Consider the following 22,466-nt stretch of genomic DNA (forward strand, 5'->3'; position numbering starts at 1 on the left):
GCCCCTGCCTCAAATATTCATAATTACTGGCTTTCTAAATTAAGCAAATCATTTTTTATCTGCGATCTATCAGGAAACTCAGCTGCCTTGCAGCTGCCTTGATTTGTGACAAGAGATAAAGACAAGCTATTGATTTAGATGAGAGAACCTTACCAAATGTCTTTTTAGGACAACAGAAAATACCTATGAGAGCTAGACATTGTTACTCTAATATTAGTTATCACTGGATGGAAAAAGACGCTGAGGTTTGAGTTTCAAATCAATGATAGTTTTCACTTGGTCTATGAAAGAATGATGATTAAATTCCCAGAAAAATGCAGTTAGATAATGAATATCTCTAACAAAACTCATTTCCTAAGCAATCAAGCTATTATGGATTTGAGGAAGTTTGGGGGCCACACCTAGCAATGCTCAGGAGTTACTCCTGGGCTCTGCACTCAGGAATCACTCCTAGCAGGGATCAAAAGACTAAATGAGATGCCAGGGATCGAACCCATGTCAGCTTGGTGAGATGCAAGCACCTTACCCACCGTACTCTCTTCCTCTCCAGTCCCAGTTCCTTTGGATATCAAAACTGACTGGTTCAGAACACAAATAGTAATGGGGAATTATACTTCTGTTAAGCAAAACAAAATTATGAAAAGTTCTGCAGATTTATATTGGAAAGAAAACATGTGGCTTCACAGTATTTTTATAACTATTTCTACCAATTGTGGATTTTGAATTGAAAGTGATCAAGACAATCCTTCTGTGTTGGGGTGGGTCTGCACACATGGGCTCTGGTCAGGGATTACTCCTAGCAGGCTTGGGGGATCATACAGGGTGCCAAGAGAGCAAACCTGGATCAGCCATGTGCAAGGCAAGCACATTACTTGCTGAACTCTCTTTCTGGGTCTAGTAGCTATGCAAAAATAGAAAATAAAATTTAAAAATTGTGAAAGAAAGGGGGATAGAGCCACATCCGGCATTGCTCAGGTACTCAGGGATCACTCCTAGTGGGCCTGGTGGACTGTAGGGCAGTGCGGAGGATTGAACCCAGGTCAGCCAAGTGAAGGCAAGCATGTGACCTGCTGCTGCACTCTTTCTCCAGCCCCAATAACCAAATATTTTATCACTAAAGAGGGTTTTATTAAAAAAAAAAAAAGGTTTTCCTCTCGTTACTTTGAAAAATATGCAAATTTTATATTCTTAAATATCAACTTTTTAATATCAAAACAACACTACATAGTGAATAACGTTTACTTTTCTCTTCTTGTATAAACAATAAATCAGGAAAAATAAGGTCACTGCTAAACGAAAGTTTCTCATTTTAAAAGCAAACAACTAAAAGGAAAACTACTTAAAATTAGGTTTACAAAAGCCTAATCAGTTCATTATTTTCTGGCATCTTTTCAAGTTTCTTTAGCAGTCCTCTCTGCTTTGAATTTATAAATGAGTTTTAACATAAAATGAAAGTATTTTCATGAAGTCACATAATACCAAGGATACAACCAAGCAGTTGCATTCATATAGTGAAAAAAAGAAACTAATCTTTGGTCGGTCATGCTGCCTTCTCAGGGTAACTCTATTTACACAATACACTCTACTTAATACTTGTCCCTGTTTTAAGGAATGCAGCCTATTCTTCAAAGGCATATGTCAGTAAATGTTCCACTGGGCAAACTCCCTTCAGTATAAGTGTATTTTCTTCTGATATCAAAACCAAATGGTCATTTTAGTTTACAGTAATTGTAGCACCTCCCCCGCTCAATGGCTCACATTCTTTTTCCCTAAAAAAATTCACAAGACCACTTTATATCACAAACTAGTAAACCTATTATGTTTAGAGAATATAAACAACTTAATGAAAATTATTAAATGGCTAGACAATAAGCTGTGCAAAATGATTAGTAAAAATGGGCACTAGAATTTCCTTATGTGCTTATACACCATCTCAACAACCAAGACCTAGTCACTAAAATTGATATTTCATTGTCTGTGAATGAAAGTGAATTTGAATTAATAAAACCGCACGTGGTACATTCTGGAATAATGCTGGGTATGTGTAGAACAGAATCACACACACCTATATTTACTTCTTGGAATAATACTGAACTGTAAGCTAAAAATCCATCTGTTCAAAATTTATGTACCTAAATTTTCTGATTTAAAAAAATAGTTGTTTGGATCAGAGATCTAGTACAGCTGGTAAGGTGCTAGCTGTGCATGCCGTTGACCTGGATTCAACGCCCAGCACCACAGGATCAGGATCCCCTGAGCCCTCCCAGGAATGATCCCCGAACACAGGCAGATGTTCTCATCATCGCCAGCTAGAGGCCCCAAACAAAAAATTTTCTTGCTGGGGGGTGGGAGGAGGCGGTGGTGGAGGAGAGATGGGCTGGGCCACACTCAGTGGTTCTCAGGAGGGGTATTTCTCATTATGTGCTCAGGAAACTACTGGGGTTTGAACCAGCGTGGAAGGCCAACACAGCTATATGCAAGGTGAGTGCTTGACCTTCTGCCCTGTCTCTCTCTCATTCTCTGGCCTTATTTTCCCATGTTAGTTGGAAAATTCACAGTAAAAAAGTAACGGCCCGAAAGTGAAAGAAAATGTGATGAGTTGTGCTTAACATTATAAACATCTTCAGGAAATTATCTGAGAACTAACTATGCTCACCCTGCGAGATACCAAGTCATGGGTTATGTATTCGTTTGAATCATCTTCTGCAACACTAATGGGAATTGTCTGGTTAAGTGGCATAATGTTTCTTTCTGTATGATGGTGGAACACAATGTCTTCTAGTTCCGGGGAATAAAATGGCTCTGTAAGTGTTTTTTATTTTTACCATCTGGTTGTAGCAGCAAGAATTTCAAGTAAATTAATTTTAGATTTGAAGCGGGGTGGGTCAAAGTGAAGGGAAAAGGGGTTTGGTTTGTTTTTGGTCCACAACTGTGCTGCTCTGGAGATAATCCTGGCTTGGTGCTCAGGATCAAATAGAGGCCTCCAGCTTTAGCCCTTTGAGCTGTATCTTCCTAGCCCAAGAAATATCGGTTTGAAACCTGATCTATACTTACATGAAGTTTATTAGGAAGGGGAAGCAGAATAAAGCAGAATCTATTCATCATACATCTTTGATACAAATTAATTTATACTGCATGTTTTAAAAAACTTAGTTTAACTTGTTTATTAAGTAAAAAATTTCAATACTAGACCAATGAATCATTTTGTCATCAAGATTAGTTAGAGAGGTAAACATAGTCCTATTTCATTTAGAATTTTTTTCCTCTAAACTTTACAAGCTTTAAGCAAAAGCCACAGAAAAACATCTTAGTAATGTTATGTTTGCCAAGTATGTCTGAATAATGCCAACGTAAGAGGTGCTTGAGCAAGATCTATATTCTCCAGAATTAAAACAAAACAAAAATAATCAAAATGAAACAATAAAAAAGAAAAGCACATGAATTTGGGATTGAGGTTGGAATAGGAGACAGTTTCAGACCTGGTTTAATCCTGAGAAAGATGGGTCCTGAGAAGTACTAACAGTCATGCTTCTTTTCCTCTTCCCCACTGGAGATTCTAAACACTAAACAGACAATAGAGGGTGGCAGTGCATCAAACAGTATTGCTTACATTGCAACAATGGCCGGCGCAGACAGGCAACACCGAGGCATTAGAGAAAGAACAGGGTAGCCAAATGCCATCCTTCTTCCACCAAGCACTGTAGCTTCTCAGATTTCCAAATAATCACATACTCAAGAAGAACATTTGAATTCTGAAAAATACTTAAGGTTTTTAATGCCACTATTTTGTGTCACTGCCTGAAACAGGGATAGCAATGGTGACATTTGGCTCTTTAATTTTAATCAAAAATGGGGAATTTAGATCTGCAATCTTTGGTACAATAATCTGCCCTTCCCCCAAAAAAGGATTACATGGGGGGAAAAAATCTTCAGTAAGGAAGAGGTAGAAGGCATTTAGTCACCTTAAATTTTATTTCTATAAGCATGCAGGGCTGTGATTACTGGGATAGATGAGCAAATTCACTAAATTTGGAGTGGTCACTCCTAAATATCAAATTCAGAACAATTTTCCAAATAAGAAATTTACTTTAAAAATCAACCTCAAAATCCCCCCAAAATATTCTTTTTTTCCCCCATGAACAAAAACTATTGGAACAAGTTAACGAAAGAATTCAGTCTCCTACAACTGGCATTTTTCCAAACTACAATACAGAGAACACTAAAAACCAACTACATAAACAAAACAACTAATCTAAAATGTTCAAGAACATTTTGGATCTGAATCTTAGTTTAGTAAAACCCTGTGCATCTTCTGCTAAAGGGCTTATTAGACTGTAACAGCAAGCAGCTCGACAATATTCTTTTAAAGATTTCTATAGGAAGGGCACAAGAGCCTAAAAAACTTTCATCACCAGGAAATTTGGACTTCCACACAACTACATGATTAACAAGGTACGTACTCTTAAAAGGGGGGAGGGGAGCAAAGAGGTACTACATAGGCCATTACTTAGCTTTAAGGCAAAAAAGGAAAAAAACAAAACAAAACATGTACTGCAATGTCAACATGCAGAACATGGATCACATGAAGAATGGTTTTTAAGGGGGAAGAAAATGGTAAAGAGAGAGCTGGGAAATGGCCAGAAGATTGGGTTTAAACTGACAAAATGCCCCCCAAATTAAAAATGATTACTTTCTATTTAAATCACCAGGTTTGCAAAAACTAAAAACCTGGATGCTTCAAAAAGAGAAGCCAGCATTTGGAAAAGGCAACTTATAAAAAAAACACTTTATTATTTAAAGCTCAGCTTTCAACAAAAAACTTCCTAAAACTTGATCAGACCAAACATGTCTCACACATTTACAAGTAACACCAGTTCTAATGGTCATGGCTCCAAGTTGGCATTCATACAGGCAAACAAAGGTAAACATTTATAGCTAGACCTAAAAACACCAAACATTCCCTAACAATTTAATAACTGGGAATTCTCCTTCCAAAAACAAAACAGTAACAACATAAAAAAGGAAAAAAAAATTAATGAAAAGAAAACAAAAACAACCATAGAAAAAAAAAAAAAGCCCCCAAGTTGTCCTGAAGTTGAGAATTTCTATCAGATCATCAGATTATAACATGCTTTGTGCATTGCCAATGCTGCCTGTCTGCCCGAGCTCAACATTATATTGATAAATAAAGCAATTCACTCATTAAACTAATCAATGCAGAAAAAAAGTCAACACAATTAATTTCTAATTGCAATCATGCGTCACTAACTAACATAATCACCCCATAAATTCAGAGACCACAATAAAATCTAGGTTTTTTTGTTTCACTTATCTTTTCCTTTGAAAGGGGAAAATGGAAAACCCACCCAACTTATCACCCAAATAAACTATCATCTACTTTTACACAAATCTAAGGACTTAAGAATTCTCATTATCAACATGCTATAATCAGCACATGTTAACGTCATGGTGACAAATGGGTCAGTGGTCCCACACTGGCACAAGCACATACATAAATTATGAAAACCCACACTTCGAAGACCTAAGTTATAATCTGATTTTTAGTATTTAGAAAGAAAAGCATATGGGTTTTTTCCCCCTCACTATTCAACAAGTGCCTGAAAAACTGACACAATTTTTAATTGTTAAATAACATTATTGATTAAATTTCAATATAAAACCCTCAGGAATTTCACACTTCCACAAAGATCAATAATAACCTTGGTTAGATAAGTTGGAGATAATTTATTTTAAGTTACTAAGTTAATAGAGTTAGCTGATTTTCTAGCACAATCTCTTTGAAGCAATTACCAACAGCAAATTAAATTTCTATAACTTTTTAAAGGTTGAAGATATGCCAAAGCAATTCTTGGAAGATTATTTTACTCTTTGTCCTTTCATGCAAAGAACATTTGACTAACCTTATTACAGTGACGCCCAATACCCATTAGGAAGTTATCTGGTTTAATGTCTCTGTGTATAAAATTCTTTGTATGCACATATTCAATTCTACTGATCATCTGGAAAAAAAAAAAGAATAATTAAATTAAGTCATTTAATTGGAAAAAACAAGTTTCAATCTTTTCTTTTCAAGTCAGGTAACTTTAATAACTTTGTTTAGGCTTCACAAAGACCATGTGACCAGGTTCTCCAATCATCTCCAGATTGACTCATATATAAGTATAAGCCTCTAGAGTCCTCTGACTTGTTCTTCCAATATTAATTATAAACATAACTGCATCTAGCCTAATGGGAAGAACCAGAGTTTTAATTTTTAAAGCGCAAAAGTAATCCTTCAGAAATAAAATGATGTTATTTTAATTCACTTTCCACTTTCAAGTCTATGCTACCATGAGACAACTAAGTTAAGTCAACCTGGTTTTATTTCAATCTATTCCTATGCTCTTAGGAACACAAACCACTAAATATAGAACCTTATCACACACATCTACACTTGGGAGCAAAGGGTGTTGACCAATTGACTGATATATCAAAAGAAGCTGCATTTGATTCACTTTACTCTTGTTTGTGTCTTTAAATACACAGCCAGACCATTCCTGAAAAGCAAGAAAATGGCAACACAAACATGTAACTGTCTCCTTTGTGTGCTTCCTGTATTCTTCCATGGTTTTCCTCTTCACTTTATTTCCTTGGAAATTTTCCCAATTTAACAAGTACTGAACTCACTTAAACTTTATTAACAGTTGACTAGAAATCATCTCATTCGGATTAACTATCAGTCTTTGTCCATGATTATATCTGGGGGATATGCAGACCACACCCAGAAGTCCTGAGGGAACAGTATGTATTGCCAAGGACTGAACCAGCTCCACACAGGAGTGGCAAGATAAGCGCCTTAATCCTTTTACATGTCTATCTTTCTGGGCCCCTCTTTTGGTTTCTCTGTTTCATGTCAAGTTTTAAGCAATCTTTGCACACAACAAATTCTTAATGTTTGCTATGTAAACATGTAATATAATATATTCTGTATGTTATGTAAGTAAACTAAAAGCTTTGCTTCATTTCTCCTTTAAATGATCAAGTATCTTTTCAGTAAGCTACTTAAAAGTTGAATTTTAAAATGTTGTAAGACTACCAACATTATGTTCCTACCCTACCCATATGTCCTTGTTCTTCTCAGTAATATACATCAAGATTCTATTTTTTATTTGCCCTCATTTCCCCAGATTTTATTAGCATGCATATGAATTCTAAATCTATTCCTCTATCAAAGGCAAATCTGTAACTTTAGTTACATAGTTTAATAATCTCAAATGCAATAGATGTATCTAATGTCCAAAGAACATCTTTAAGCTCAGCCACTAGCTTGTACATTAAAATCAGTAAAATCACCCGACTCATTTAAAGTTATATATTTGCCCTAGTAAAGGAACACCCATCATTAAACTGTGACTAATAACTCACTAGGAAAAGGTAGGGCAAAGATGATTATTGGCACAAAGTACAGATTACTTCAAGTGTTGCCTATCATTGACATAGCAAACCTTAGCTATCCTTTTTAAACAGCAAATGCTTTCTGTAACCTTCCCTGAATGATAATCTTTCTCTCCTATTATTGTACCCAAAGCAGACCTGACTGGGGCTGGAGCAATAGCATAGCAGGCAGGGTGTTTGCCTTGCATGTGGCTGACCCGGGTTGATTCCCAGCATCCCATATGGTCCCCTGAGCACTGCCGGGTTGATTCCTGAGTGCAAAGCCAGGAGTGACCCCTGGCATCGCCGGGTGTGACCCAAAACACAAACAAACAAACAAAAAAAACAACAACCAAAGCAGACCTGACTATCAGAGAACCTTGAATATTTTGTCCTTTCCATTTTTCTGCACTAAACAAACGCTTTTAAAGGGAAGAGACTAGCACTTATTTTTTTTCACCTGAGGTCCTAAATACTGTGCATGAATTCCTACTACTGAGCCTACAGAATACTCTTTTCATTAGGATTCACTCATATTAGTCAAAAAAAAGATTTTCGACCTCTAGACATGAATATACATTAAAAAAAAACCAACACCATAACATACTAATATTTGCTTGAGTCACACAATTTGTATATTACGCATAGGGAATAGAAAAGTAGGCGCTGATTACAGCACCTTGTAATTCCTTGAAATTTATGTTTTCAAAAGTCCTACCTCAAATACTAGTTATTTTTACCTTATTATGGCATCCACACTTTTGTTTTTGAGCCACACCTGGTAATGCTCAGGAGGATCACTCCTGGTGGTGCTCGAAGACCATATGCAACTCAGGGATGAACCTGGGCCAGCTGCATGCAAGGCAAGCTGCGCCATCTCTCCAGTCCTGTTTGTATCAACTTTTTAGTTAAGAAATGACATGCTCATGCACAGCATTTCTCATAAACACATTTCTGTATTTCCAACATTTTCTTGCCCTCAAAGGTAATGTTTTCTTTTGGTGATTTTGGGAAACACTCAACAATGCTCAGGAATCACTTGTGGCAATACCAGGGAATTATCTGGTGCTGGTGATTCAACTCTGGAAGAGTTGTGTACAAGGCAAATGCCTTGAATCCCTCTAAATATTTTCCTGGCCCTCTTAAAGATAACTTTGAGAAAATTGTAATTTGTACATTCGTTTACACTATCTTTTAGTCTATTATGTGTTCTCTGAAAGGGCTTCTTCACACCACCCTCCAATCATGATTTTATTTAAATTTTATTTCCTTACGGCAAAAAAACCACATTATTACCCTCTGGTTTAAAAACAATTTAACCTTCAATAAATGCATGAATCTATTTCCCATCTCCAAAATTTTACCCGTGGTTTTGATGAATTCTATTAATGGTCAAGAATTTTTATTACTTCAAACATCTACTTGCAGCAAAAAAATCTTTCCTTAAACAATCTCAGAACCTAAGTAGTCCTCAAAAAGTATAGCTTTGTAAAGGTGTCAACTAACATTCACTATGCCTAATCAAATAAACTTTCTCTTCATATTCTTCTATACTTTATAAATAGTACACTGAAGTGTTTCTTCAAACAAAATATTAAGAAACCTGATACATTCAACACTAAAAAACAATACCTTTCGTTTAATGGAACACTTAAAAACTATTAATCCCACTGGTGGCAAAAAAAAAAACCCAGATTTTATCCTATACTTCCAGGAAAATATTTACAAGTTTACCAAAATAAGTGATTTTGCTAACTATGAAGTTAACAGTAATATATGAATATAATCGGTCTGGTTAATAAACATTTAATTTAGTGAGCTTTTTAGTATTCTCAAAATTTTTACATACCTGGTCGGCTAACATAAGTACAGTTTTCATTGTGAACCTTCTTGAACAGAAATTGAAGAGGTCTTCAAGGCTGGGTCCAAGGAGATCCATGACTAGCACATTGTAATCTTTCTCCTGACCATACCACCTAGCAAATGGGGAGGTGAAGGAAAGAGAAAGGTCATGATGAAAAAGCTGATCATCATTTATCACATTAAAAAAAAATTCTAGAACAGTAAGAATAAAATTATTTTCACTCTACGTTGATTTTTAAGATTCTTTTTCCTTTATTAAAAAATTCAATCACCGTAAATCACAAAATGGCTACGTTTTCAATGCCTTCACCACTGTTCACTTCCCTCCACCATGTCCCTAGTTAGAAAGTTTTCTTCTGCTTAATGAACTCACTAACTATGAAAAAATCTGCCAGGGGCGGCGGCGGGGGTGGGGTGGGGGGTCCCCAGCCGCTCACCCAGCAGGCCATGGAGCAGATGAAAGAGGAAAAAAGGGCTAAGGCAGTTGATTGATCAGTTGCCATTTATTCCATTCTCTCCACACTCCTGTTCCAGTCTCTCTGAGCTCCCCATTCTAGTCTCACATTGCTCACACTGCCCCTCATTCCCGTCTCCTGTCTCTCCCGCTCATCTCTCCGTGCTCCATCTAGCAGCCTGGGTTCTCTCCTCTCTGAATTCTGCCTCTGATCACTTCTCTTCCAACCTAGCCCTTCATTCCTGGATCCCAGCTCTCTGGATTCTCTTCTTCCCACTAGTCTCTACACCCCAATTTGTCTCTCTGCACTTTGCCCCCTGGCCCATGCTACACCCAGTCTGGTAGCAAAATCAGTAAGGGCCCACCAGGTTCAATGGAAACACCACCAGGAGGAATTCCAAAGCCCTTCCTGACTGCCCACAAGCAAAATACCTGTGAAGGTGTTTTTCTCCTTTCCTCAGTCCAAAAACTCAATCAAATCTTAACACTAGTTATTTCTGCATGGACACAAGAAGAGATATTGAGGCTTGTAGGGCAGTTCTCCTGGGAACATCTTGCCACAGACTCAGACTACAGCGCTCAGGCCAGATCAATCATTCCTCACCCTAGCAGGGTCCGAATCTAGTTATTACTTTTCGGATCATGACAGCATTTGTCCACGACTAAGCTCTTAACTTATAGTTAAGCATTAGGCACTTTGGCCAGGCCCATCTCAATGCCAGGGTAGCACATAGCTCATCACTTGCCCTGGGTCCATCCCATACCTCATTGGGCCCCTGCCCTTGGGGGTGCTAGAAAGTAAGGGCAGCTGAGGCTTAGATCGAGAGAACAGATGCCCAGGAGGAAAATATCATGTAGAGTCAAATGACTCCCTCCCCGTTTACAAAAGCATAGCATTTACTACTGTCTTTCTGTGCCCATACAAAAGGACAAGAGAAAAACAGTATTTACAAAGTCAACAGAGCTCAAGGAAAGAAGTTACAAATAAACACAGAGGAAAGGGAGCACTGTGATGGGAGTAACCCAAATAAACTTAAGCTACCTGTGGCAATGTTATCCTACAACTAACTATAGTGTGCAACAAAAAAGCAAAGACTATTGCTATCAGCCTAGTGCCATTTTAGTGCTTTCAGTGTTACTTTTTAAATTTTGTTTTTTTGCTTGAAGCTGTTTCTGTGCATATGGCAAAAGAAGCCAATGGCAAAAGAAAATTAAGTTGCAACTAAGATAATCTACAATTACCTTAGTAGATTATCAAAGAAATCTACGTTTAATTTATTGTTTTTTTTTTTAATTACACCTAGCAGTGCAGGGGGAGGTGTGATTTTATTATGTGTTTATGTGGTGCTAGGGATGCAAAGAGGATTCGCAGGATGCCAACTTCTCTACCTCTGGCTCCAAGAATCTACTCTTTTTCTAGAAAATGCCAAGTTAACTACAGTAGGTATGCCTGGCGTTTTTTTTTGGGGAAAATCGTATCATCATTATTATCCCTAATGACTGTTACCAAAGCTACAAGTATTTTTGACATGGCATCAAGCACAGGAAGAGTAAGCCTCAAGTTAGCTCCTTTAATTTCAAATCTATATAGATAGGTCTCACTCATACAAAAATCAATGTCCTCTAGAAAGAATCTCATACTGAGAATAAAAAGGCTTTAAAAGTTCAAGTTTCTATCTTTTGCTTCCACTGTACTTGAGAACTTTCCCTTGTAATCGTGAGGCATAAATAATCAAACACATAAGCACACATTTTTAACACACTCATTTTCACATACTCTACAGAAAGTTCTACAGATTTACCTACAGATAAATGTTGTCCACAAACTAATCTAATGCAGATGCACTAATATGCCAATGTGATAGCAGCAGAGCTGGTCTGTCCTCACTGTACCTAAAATCCTATGTGAATTTGGACTAAGACCAAAAAAGCTATTATTTCCCCCACTCTTTCATTATTTTCCATATGGTAATTAAACATCCTTTGCTTTATTAGGTATTTACTGGAAATAAGCTCACAGTGGTGGGTTTTCTTTGAGTTGAGTAAGAGTGAGAAGACACCCAACCAAACAAATATAACAACCTAACAAATATTCACTGTCATCCCATTGCTCATCGATTTGTTTGGGCGGGCACCAGTAACGTCTCTCACTGAGAGACTTATTGTTACTTATTGTTACTGTTTTTGGCATATCCAATACACACAGGTAACTTGCCAGGCTCTGGATATGCCTAACAAATATTAAGGGCCAATATTAAGGGAATACAGTGCCACCCAGCAGGCCAACCTGTTTAATAGCGGGCAAGTTCATCAGCAGCCTGAGGGTGCCTAAGGCTTCCTGATACCCCAAAATTTCTGCTGTGCCTCTGGCTGGACCCCAACAACTTGGGACCAAGTTCCCCAAGAAATTAAATGGCCAAAAGTTAGGTATGTGGGAGTCATGCCCACAAAACACCTCCAGCTCAGCTATACAAGCTCATTTACTGGCCTTACTACAGAGACCCATAAATAAATCTCGAAAGAGTTTTAAAAAGCAAGCCATTTAAACTCATTAACGGCCACGATCCAGAGACTCACAAAGTGAATCTTGGAGGAGAGCAGAGCACTGCAGAGTTGTCTCCTCAAACCGCACCAGGCTGATTTCACAGGGCACCTAGGAGGGACGAGCAGGTGTGTCCCTCCCACCTGCCCCAAATGAACCTCGGCAGCTGAAAGCCTCCAGAACCCAACTGCCACCATGCTCATGGCCAAACATCAAAGGCTCCTCTCAAGACTCCTTCACATGAGAATGAAACCCCTGACAAACTCAGCTATGCGAGACCAGTTACTAAAAACTCCAAGCTTCAAGAAGTCATCAGGAGTGAGCAACCTTCTCCGTTTCCCTGCCCTTGTGGCTCCCTGGCAGTCACATCCAAAAACTGCCTCTGGGCACCACTTAAGCACATTAATGGCCACAATTCAGAAACTCACAAATGAATCTTGAAGAGAGCAGCAAACCTCAGAGATGCCTCCAGACCCCAAATATTTAAAAATTTTAGAATTCCAGGAGCGCATGGCCAGCATGGCCACTTTCGGGACTGTGAGACACCTCATAACTATTCATGGCAAGCAATACAAAATAAATTATTTACCATCTGCTTTAGGGGCAGGCTGGGGTGGTGGTAGGAAGGTGCAATGGTAGTGGGACTGGTGTTGAAATAGTGAATGTAAACAATTAGTATGAATAATTTTATGAAAATAAAATTTAAAAATTAAATTAAAAAAGTAATGTGGAGTTCATGCCTGCTTCAATCAGCTTAATCAGTGGCTAAATAAACAGCAGTACTCCTACATTAAAGAAAAGGGGGCATATTCTTTTGTTTCCCTTTTTGCCTTTATTTTTACGTAAGCGGAAAATCTGGGCAAACTTCACAAACTTCTACTTTGAATTCTCAATATTAAGAGTTATGGCATATTTTAAATATACGTAGTATCTATGTCTCAGAGAAAAAGGTGACTATGTAATGACACTGAAGTCAAAGAGAGCTATGACGGGAGAGGGGGAACGAGAGGGGGAGCCAAATAAGACAAATAGGGAAGAAAGCACAAGCCAGTACTTAAAAATTGTATCACCTCTACAGATTTGCACCATGGCTCAGTAACAAAACCACAGTAACAAAATTTACAGTCAACCATTTTAAGCAGAAATATGAACCTGAATTACTGAAGACACAAATTCATACTTCACATTCTTCTGCATAAAATATTTTTGAAAACTTGTCTGAAAAGTCTATGATTAATACTTTTTTTTGGCTAAAGTCTTTTTTATTTTTTTAATTTTGGGGTCACACCTGACAATGCACAGGGGTTACTCCTGGCTTTGCACACAGGAATAACTCCTGGCAGTGCGGGGTGAAGAGCGAGAGAACCGGGACCATATGGGATGCTGAGAATCAAACCTGGGTCGGCCCCGTGTAAGGCAAATGCCCTCCCTGCTATACTATTGCTCCAGCCCCGCCTATGATTAATATTCTACCTGGAAACTGGAGAATAAGATAAATTGAAAAATAAGCTTTAAGAGCCACGTATGTGGCTCAAGTGGTAAAGCATATAATTCACACCTGTGAGAAGTCCTGCGCTTGATTCCCGGCACTGCATGGTCTAAAACACTCTCAGAAATGACCCCAAAACTACTTTCTAGAAGCCCAGGGATGGTTCAGTTGTGGGCCATCTGCCCTATAAGTATGAGATCGCAAATTCACTCTCTGGCGCACCAGCAAATCCCCCTCCATCAGAAAAGCAGCAAAATGGAAGGGGGAAAAATCTGAAAACCTATAAAGAAGCTGGAGATAATATCACAGGTAGGGAACGTGCCTGCCTTGCATGCAGTCAACTGGGGTTGGTTCCCCACCACCACATATGGGACCCTGAGCACTGTCAGCTGAGCCTTAAGTGCAGCTGGTATGACCCAAAAATTAAGGAGAACAAGCACATTAACAGGTATTTCTTTATTTCATATTTTTCTTTAGTCTGAAGGTATACCCACAGTTTCTCTAAAGCTAACATACCTCACATTCTCCACTTAATTAAGCTTAGCAAAAATTACACTAAAATCAGGAGCCAGGAACACACATCTGCTTATCCAAATGCTACTAATGTAACTTCTACCTTTATTGCATTTCCACATCTTTTCTCTAAGTTGTTAATTTTCTTTTTGGTTTTGGGGCTATGTCCAACAGAGCTCTGGCACCAATTTTTTGTTGTTGTTTTTGTTCTGTTTTTAAGTTTTTGGACCAACCCAGCTGTGCTCAGGGCTTAAGGGCTTTAACCCTGGCAAGCTCCTGGGACCATACAGGGTACCTGGACTGAGTACAGCCTTACCTTCTGTACTATCTCTGGCCCCGGCCTATTTTTAACCCAAACCTCCTAATACACCTAGATGCTAGTGGAAATACACAATCTATCACATATTAACTTTTCATTTCAAAATTCCCAACTTGAGTCCACAAGCAACCACTCTACGAAAGGCAGAAAGATTGGTTGATTGTTTTTCCAGCAGTCTTCACAAACCCTGGGTATAGAGCAAACATTAATTTTCTGAAATGGTTACTTGCAGACAATCTGAAACGTAACACTGTCACTTCTCTCCCAGTCACCTTCTAGGTACCTTCCAAGAGAAATTTAGTTCTTATCTATTAACATTTTTTAATTATAAAAGATGTTGTTACAATGACAACACTGTGGCAAAGTGTAAAATGTATTAAAAACCCAAGCATTTTACAAGATTAAAAAAAGAACTGCTTGATTTGATCCATTCTTCCTAGGAATTTCAAAACACTAAGAATCAAGCATTCCTTTTTTAAAACCAACCTTCCCTTCTTTGTTCCAAGGGCCAGCTATCACAAACACCTATGATGCTCTCACACTTAGCTGTGGTGTTTATGCATATTCTGCTTGTAGGGGGCTCTCCAGGGCTAGCACTCCTAGCCACAGTGCTTGCACACCAGGCTGTAGTGACAATGACAGAAAATCACTTGTGCATCACAGAGAACAGAGCCCCCAGTATTGTGCTCAACAAATGCAGCAACACTGGGGATCAAATCTGTGGCCTTATACTTTCTAAGGCCAGTGTTCCAAGTCACTGAACTACTACTGCCAGGCTCTCTTAGGTAATCGAAGAGCAAAGCTTTCATTTCCCTTCACTTCCATTCAACATCTTTAGTCTTAAATATAAAATATAAATATGAAGGGAGTTTGCCAAAAAGCATGCACTTTATAAAACTACCATTACTTACTTAGACCATAAAAAGGTATCTTAATGTTCAAAGATGCTTAAAAAAGGGGGGGGGGATAGTTTATCTCTCATCTCCTTTCTCCAGCCAAACTAGAACCCATGTTCACAGTAAGAAGTCACTGGGACTAACAATAAAACGCTAACTGAATAAAAACAAAAGACTAATAAATCTGTCCAAAGTCTTGTGAAATGAGAATGTTTACAGACATAAGTGATCAAATCCTAAAGGAGAGACATTCTGATAGGAAAGGCAGAAAAGGACTTCTCAGGGAGGGTAAAAGGTCCAAGAGTGTTTGTAGTCTGGGGACTATATCACAGACTAAAAATTTTACATTATGTAATAACTGGGGAACTTAGGCCTTTATGGAAATAGTAAGCAACATGGAGAATGCAATTTGGAAATGGGGAAATAGTGGGAAAGAATGACAATGACATGGGATCAATTACAAGTGTTATTCTACAGCAGAGTTGAAGCTGAGCTAGGGGGCCTCCTTTTTTGAATCAATCCCTGTGTAAATAAAAACATCTTAGAAAATAAATAGTGCTATAGCAAGAGCACAGCAGGTCAAGCATTTGCCTTGCACAGGGCCAATCATGATTTGATGCCTGGTACCCCACATGGTCTCTCCAAGTCCCATCAGGAGTGATCCCTGAGCACCACTGGGTGTGGGTACCTCCCCCTACTCCACTCCCAGGGGGGGAAGAAAGGAGAAAGAAAAATAGCATGACTGAGTTTGTGGGTTGGTAGTTAGCATTTGCCTTGCCCATGTGAAGCCCTGGGTGTGGAACCTGGCACCACATGGTCCCCAAGCAGGAGTGGTTCAAATACCCAAGATCAAACAAAAGGTTTGGTCCAGTGGTTTGGTCCAACTATAAGACCAACAACAAAAGAAAGAGCATGACTAAAATGAAAATTTTATTTAACCTAAGGATTTCAAGAAAATTGGTATAATTATTGTGAAGTCCAGGGATCATCCTTGCATGTGGCACTCCACTTTGGGTTCCAACACATGGCCCACATGGTCCCCAAACATAGCCCTAGACTCCAAAATAGCACTACAATCCTCAGGCTCCTGCATGGCATGACTGGCCAAGAATCACAGGGAACTGGAAACTACCCCCAACCCCCAGAAGAATGGTATTCAAAAACCTCATATTATGTTCCAAACCTATGCTAACATCAACCAAATACGTGTCTTTAATGTGGGCCCCTATAAGTTATTATTTTTAATGCATGACAGGTGTGACAGTTAATTTTATGTGTCAACTTGACCAGGCAAAGAAATACAGAAAAGGGTAGTAAAATATTACTTTTAGTTTAACTGAAGTTATAAAGTTTGAATCAAGAAGACTAGTAGATAAAAGTCAGGCCAAATAAAGGTCACTTTCACTCACAGGGCAAGGGAGCAGGAGGAGGAAAGGAAGAATGGACAAAAAAGTAAAGGGGCCAGTGCAATTGGATAGTGAGTAATAGGACAGTGTGTAGGGCATCTGCCTTGCATGTGGCTGACTCCGGTTTGATCCTGGCATCCCATATGGTACCCTGAGCACCACCAGGTGTAATTTCAGAGTGCAGAGCAAGGAGTAACCCTGAGCATTGCTGGTGTGACCCAAAAAGCCAAAAAAGAGGGGGAAAAAAAAGTAAAAGGAAGAGGAGCCACAGTGATACTACAGCAGATAGGGTACTTTTCTTGCATGCAGCCAATCTGGATTTGAAAACTGGCACCCGAGGTGGGGGGCGGGGGGAAGAGATTTACTCTGAAGGGAAATTTCTACTACAGACAGCTATGTTCTTAATTCTCAGACCTTTGAACTCAGACTGGACTTAACCTCTGGTTCCAATGGTTCTTGGATCCTAATGCTTGATAAAACTATACTGCTGGGCTGACAACAAAAACAGTAACAGCACCCCCCCTTCACTTCTGGTTTTCCTGGGCCTCTAGCATACAAACTGATGACTGTGAAATACTCAGCTTCTATACCAGAAAACCAATGTCTCATAACAGTATTTTTCTAACCAAAACCTATTATTGTTGCTTTGCTATAGAATCTTGAGTACTGGAGAGGTTAAGTCCAATGGGTTGGGAGCTTGCCTTGCATGCTCAGACCCAGGAGCTGGGATTAAGCCATGAGCATTGTCAGGTGTGGTCCAAAAACCTTAAATAAATACATAAACAAAATCTTGAATAATACAATAGGGGCAGTGCTCCCAGTATGTAGTACAATGCCTTAAACATAGGAAATACTCGCTAACACTGCCAAAATAAAACAGTCAGATTTTAAGTTTAAACAGGCTGAGGAACTCTTGATTTGGCAACCGAAAAAAAAACAAAGAATACAAAATCACTCCCCACACTGAAAGTATAGTAAATCAGAAAACAACTATTCTTTTCTGGTTAAAATAAGGCAAATAATTTTAAAGGTCTTAAAGTCTAATAGGCAAACGTCTTCCTATGCCATCTGCCTTCCCACCTTTGTCAGAATCTTCACAGAATCAGTGTGAAATACAGTACTATGCTCAATTTTATAGCTCTCAAGACCTAGAAACCTGCCAATATCATCATCTACTTTTTTTGGTTCTCCTTTTCAAGGGTATAAAGAACCTGGTTTTTAGCATAGTTCTGCTAAATTCTTAAAACCTAGCTCAAATTTTCTATTTAGTTTGTGCTACAGTTTCCTGCTCCAAATATTTCCTCCCCCTGCCCTTTGGTCTATATAAGCCACTTTAGGACAACATTTAAAATATATAAAATAACAAGTGGTCAGTCAACTCAGCTGGTCGCAGCGTGGTGCTGATAAAGTGTTATTATGAAGAAATCTAACTACAAGGAAACTAATCTACCATGAAATACTTGAAAACTCAACCATATGAGCCCAAGAGACCACTTAAAAAGCTAGAGCACATGCTTTGCAAGCAAGTGCCCTACCTGCTGTATTATCTCTCCAGCCCTGGAATTTGGTCTTTTTTCCACCTTACTATTAATTGGAAAAGTGAAGAGCAATCTTTGAAGATGACAGTGATAAAGCACATTTGTCTTAGATAAAGGGACATTTAAACAGGTTTTTTAAAGCCAAAGGGCAGAGAATAGAGATTGATTTTTTTAAAAAAGTTACAACATAATTCAAGGATCTTAGAAGTAATATCAAATCTTTCCTAATAAGCAGCAAGTAGCTTATTAGGAAAGAAATACAGAAACAAATCACTAGAGGAACTTTAGTGGTTATCTAGTTCTAGCAAGGTACATGCTGACTGCTAATGGGTTAAGCTTTTTGGGGGGGAGGAGGAGTGAAGGAGACAGAGGGATGATGAGACTATTTAGACTGAATCAAGGGGCTGAGGAGATAGCTCAAAGAACTAGCCTGCATGCTTTGCATGCATAAAGTCTGGATTTAAAGCCCAGGCGTGAATTTCAGCACTACATATATATCCCTCCCAAGGTATGGCACAAAACCCAAACAAACCATTACGAGGAAGGTTGTACAACTCCATATATATAGAGTTTATATATATATATAAAACAAAAGCAACAATGAAACAAACACAAAACAAAGTGGAAGAAACACTGTACTTAGAAAAGATAAAAGAAAAGATTTGTTAACAAGTTAGCAACTGAGCTAAACTTTGGAAGATGCCTGGATTATTTTATAGCTTCCTAAAAATTCACTTGGTTCTGACAGCTACTGCAGTTTCATGGTGCCATTTCTCTGCAATGAAACTGCAGTCATTCTCCCACAACAGACCCTAAACAATTTATACACATAAAGAACCCCAAAATCTGGCCTATGATTATCCTTAATTTTATATACTTATTTCCCCTCATCGAGTGCTCTCAGACTTTACACTGCTCTATTCTACCCAGACTTTAAAACCTTTAAGTCTCATTTTGTGCGCTCGCACCCCTGCCCCTCCCTTTTGGGTCACATCTGGAGGTGCTCAGGGACTACTTTTGGCTCTGCACTTACGAGCTGGAGGACTATTGGGATGCGGGGTTAGCTCAGCAAGCCTGACCCACTGTACCACTGCTCTGGCATTCTTGTATTAGTCACTGTCATCCCGTTGCTCATTGATTTGTCTGAGCGGGCACCAGTAACGTCTCTCATTGAGAGACTTATTGTTACTGTTTTTGGCATATCCAATACGCACGGGTAGCTTGCCAGGCTCTGCCGTGCGGGCTCCATACTCTCGGTAGCTTGCCGGGCTCTCTCAGCCAGAGGGGCGGAGGAATTGAACTTGGGTCGGCCAAGTGAAAGGCGAAAGCCCAACCATTGTGCTATCGCTCCAGCCCTATTCTTGTATTAACTCCCAAATATAACTTAAAAAGCCTATTATATGATTCTCCGCTTGTTTTGCTAATTCTAAATTCACACTAAGGGATTCAATCCTAAATTTTTTTTAAGCCATCACTTTATGCTCATCTTGTTCTGATTTAACTCTAGTTCTAATTTCTGGGTCAAAGAAACTTTATCTATAAGCAAGAACAGCAAAGTCTGGACTAGAACCTGTATTTCTAACTGCCTATCCAGTATTCTTTGTATTATACATACTTCACAATTTGCCAGTTTTCTATTCTTTAATCCTACTTCTAGTTTACTGGGTAACTTTTTAACAGTCTAAGAACTGGAGAGCTTATTTTTATAGGAGCATAGCACAGTGTTCTTCATTACTATTTCAAGTTTACACATCTTATCTTGCCTTTTCATTTCCCCATTCTCAGATTTTATGCAGTATTTCAAGCTCAGACCTCTATTACTTTGACTGCTTGCTCTTTCAAGGTCCTGTTCTTTCTGGAGTGTTTGAGGTCCACCCCCACCTTTCCCATGCCCCTCCCCCACCATCTAAGTTTTGGTCAATAAAAATGTTTTATAAAAATAAATAAAATTCCCAAGGACTGGAGAGACAGTTCAAAAGAATAGAATATGTTCAGATTAAACTTTTGTTGTTAGGCCACACTCTGTGGTGTTCAAGGGATCACAAGGGGGACACAGATCAAACATACGTCCGCTGCGTGCAAGGAAAGCATCCTACCCACTGTCCTTTACCTCTCTGGCCCCAAACGTTCTTTCCCCCCAGTTTTAGATTGTCTGTATCCCACAGCTTAGGGGCTACTCCTACATGGTGCACAGGGGTCCACACAGAGTTGGGACTCAAGTTCGGATCTCTCATATACAAAGCAAGTACATCAGTCCTTTAAGTCATTCTTTCTGTGTTAGTCAAACACTCCTAATATCTAACTATGAAGCCATACGGTGCCAATTATTTAAATATGAAAGTATTTCATAAACTGCAAAGTAAACAAATGTTAAGAATTGTGTCCAAAAATTACAAAACAGGAACACCAAAACAACAGCATTTTCTACAGTAGTCTTCTCAGCAAAATAGTGGCCATCACCTCTTTCTCCCCCAGGCCCCAAAGAACTTGACAATCTATCGAAACCTTAGTAGAGAATCTTTCCAAGTTATGGTCCTGTAGTCTTCAGCAGAAATTACTTGGGAGGGGCACTTGTTAAAAACGCACACTGGGGGGCTGGAGCGATAGCACAGAGGGTAGGGCGTTTGCCTTGCATGCGGCCAACCCGGGTTCGATTCCCAGCATCCCATAAGGTCCCCCAAGCACCGCCTAGGCAGGATTCCTGAGTGCAGAGCCAGGAGTAACACCTGAGCATTGCCGGGTGTGACCCAAAAAGCAAAAAACAAACACCCCCCCCCCACACACACACACACACTGGGCCAGCTGCTGCAGAACTGATCAAACAGAAATCTGGGAATAAGGCAGTAAACCTGCATTTTTTAACAAGCTCAATGGTAATTATTATGTGGGGTGTTAAGTGTGAGAGAAATTCTGGCTCAGCAGGATTCACAGGTAACTTTAAATGGAGTATCACCTAATCAATCAAGGAAATCTGTCTGGATGATTCAAGATACTATGAGTCAAAGTCAGTCTACTATCCCTTTGATAGCAAGGAAATTAACATCTAAATAATCTAAATGGAAGTTCCTTTGGAGCAGATACTAAAAAAGCAGATACTAAATAGGTCTACTGAAAGACCTGTTTCTATCTACCTCTGTACCTATCTGTTGGCTGATTGAACAAGACCACTTGTCTTTTCTAGAGAAAATAAAAAGTACAAAGGTGTAAAGTACATTAAACTCATCTAGGGGCAGGAGAGAAAAAAGGAGTTGTGGTGCATGGCGGTCAACCTGGTTTTAATCCCTGAAACACATGGCCTCCTAAACATCAGCTGGTGAGACCATGGACATCCCGAGCACTGTATCCTTAGATCCTTGCATATACCAGAGTAGCTGGCCAAGAGGCCAGGAGGGACCCCCGATAAGGTTGAGAGGAGAGGGGGATAAAATGTAAAAAAAAAAAAAAAAAAAAAAATTAAGTTCACCAAGACATCCTCAAACATTCTGCAAAGTTTTCATTTAATGAAAGAGAAATTAATATTCTTATTCCTTCGGTAAAAGAAAGTAGTATTACAGAAGCTCTAAAGTGCCAACACTAGGTGAAATGTGAAACTTGGCATAAGAATAATTTCCACGGGGGCTGTAGCACAGCAGGTAGGGCGTTTGCCTTGCAAGCGGCCGAACCTGGTTCGATTCCCAGCATCCCATATGGTCCCCCAAGCGCCGCCAGGAGTAATTCCTGAATGCAGAGCCAGGAGTAACCCCCGGTGCATAGCCGGGTGTGACTCAAAAAAAAAGAGTAATTTCCATAAAATGAGAAACCCACAACAACCTTATGTGAATAGAGTGAACAACAAAGTAAAGGAATGGAAAAGGAACAAAAGAATAGTATGTTATATTAGGGTATAAAGCTGGGGGGGGGGTATGGATAGCTTAATGGTAGTGATTGCCTGACTTACAGATAGGACACCTTGAGTTTGAGTTCAATCCCAGGAACTGCCACCATTCATGATCCCTGTGGATCACAATGTGTG

The 22,466-nt window shown here is 39.1% G+C and overlaps 1 protein-coding gene across 4 annotated transcripts in view; it reads right to left on the minus strand.

Annotated features, from left to right (window-relative positions):
* Positions 1 to 22,466, minus strand: part of CSNK1A1 (casein kinase 1 alpha 1) — a 49,256-nt gene that overhangs the window by 19,243 nt on the left and 7,547 nt on the right. For 3 of the 4 annotated variants that reach the window (XM_055141391.1, XM_055141389.1, XM_055141390.1), the window contains exons 3-5: positions 9,284 to 9,410; positions 5,922 to 6,020; positions 3,480 to 3,563 (exon numbers count right to left, since the gene is read on the minus strand). In XM_055141391.1, the coding sequence (XP_054997366.1) occupies positions 3,480 to 3,563; positions 5,922 to 6,020; positions 9,284 to 9,410 (310 nt within the window). The remainder of the gene's footprint in view (positions 1 to 3,479; positions 3,564 to 5,921; positions 6,021 to 9,283; positions 9,411 to 22,466) is intronic. The other variant, XM_055141392.1, reaches the window with a different exon arrangement.

This window comes from Sorex araneus, chromosome 6, assembly GCF_027595985.1.
Source record: "Sorex araneus isolate mSorAra2 chromosome 6, mSorAra2.pri, whole genome shotgun sequence".
In the NCBI taxonomy this organism is placed as follows: Eukaryota; Metazoa; Chordata; class Mammalia; order Eulipotyphla; family Soricidae; genus Sorex; species Sorex araneus.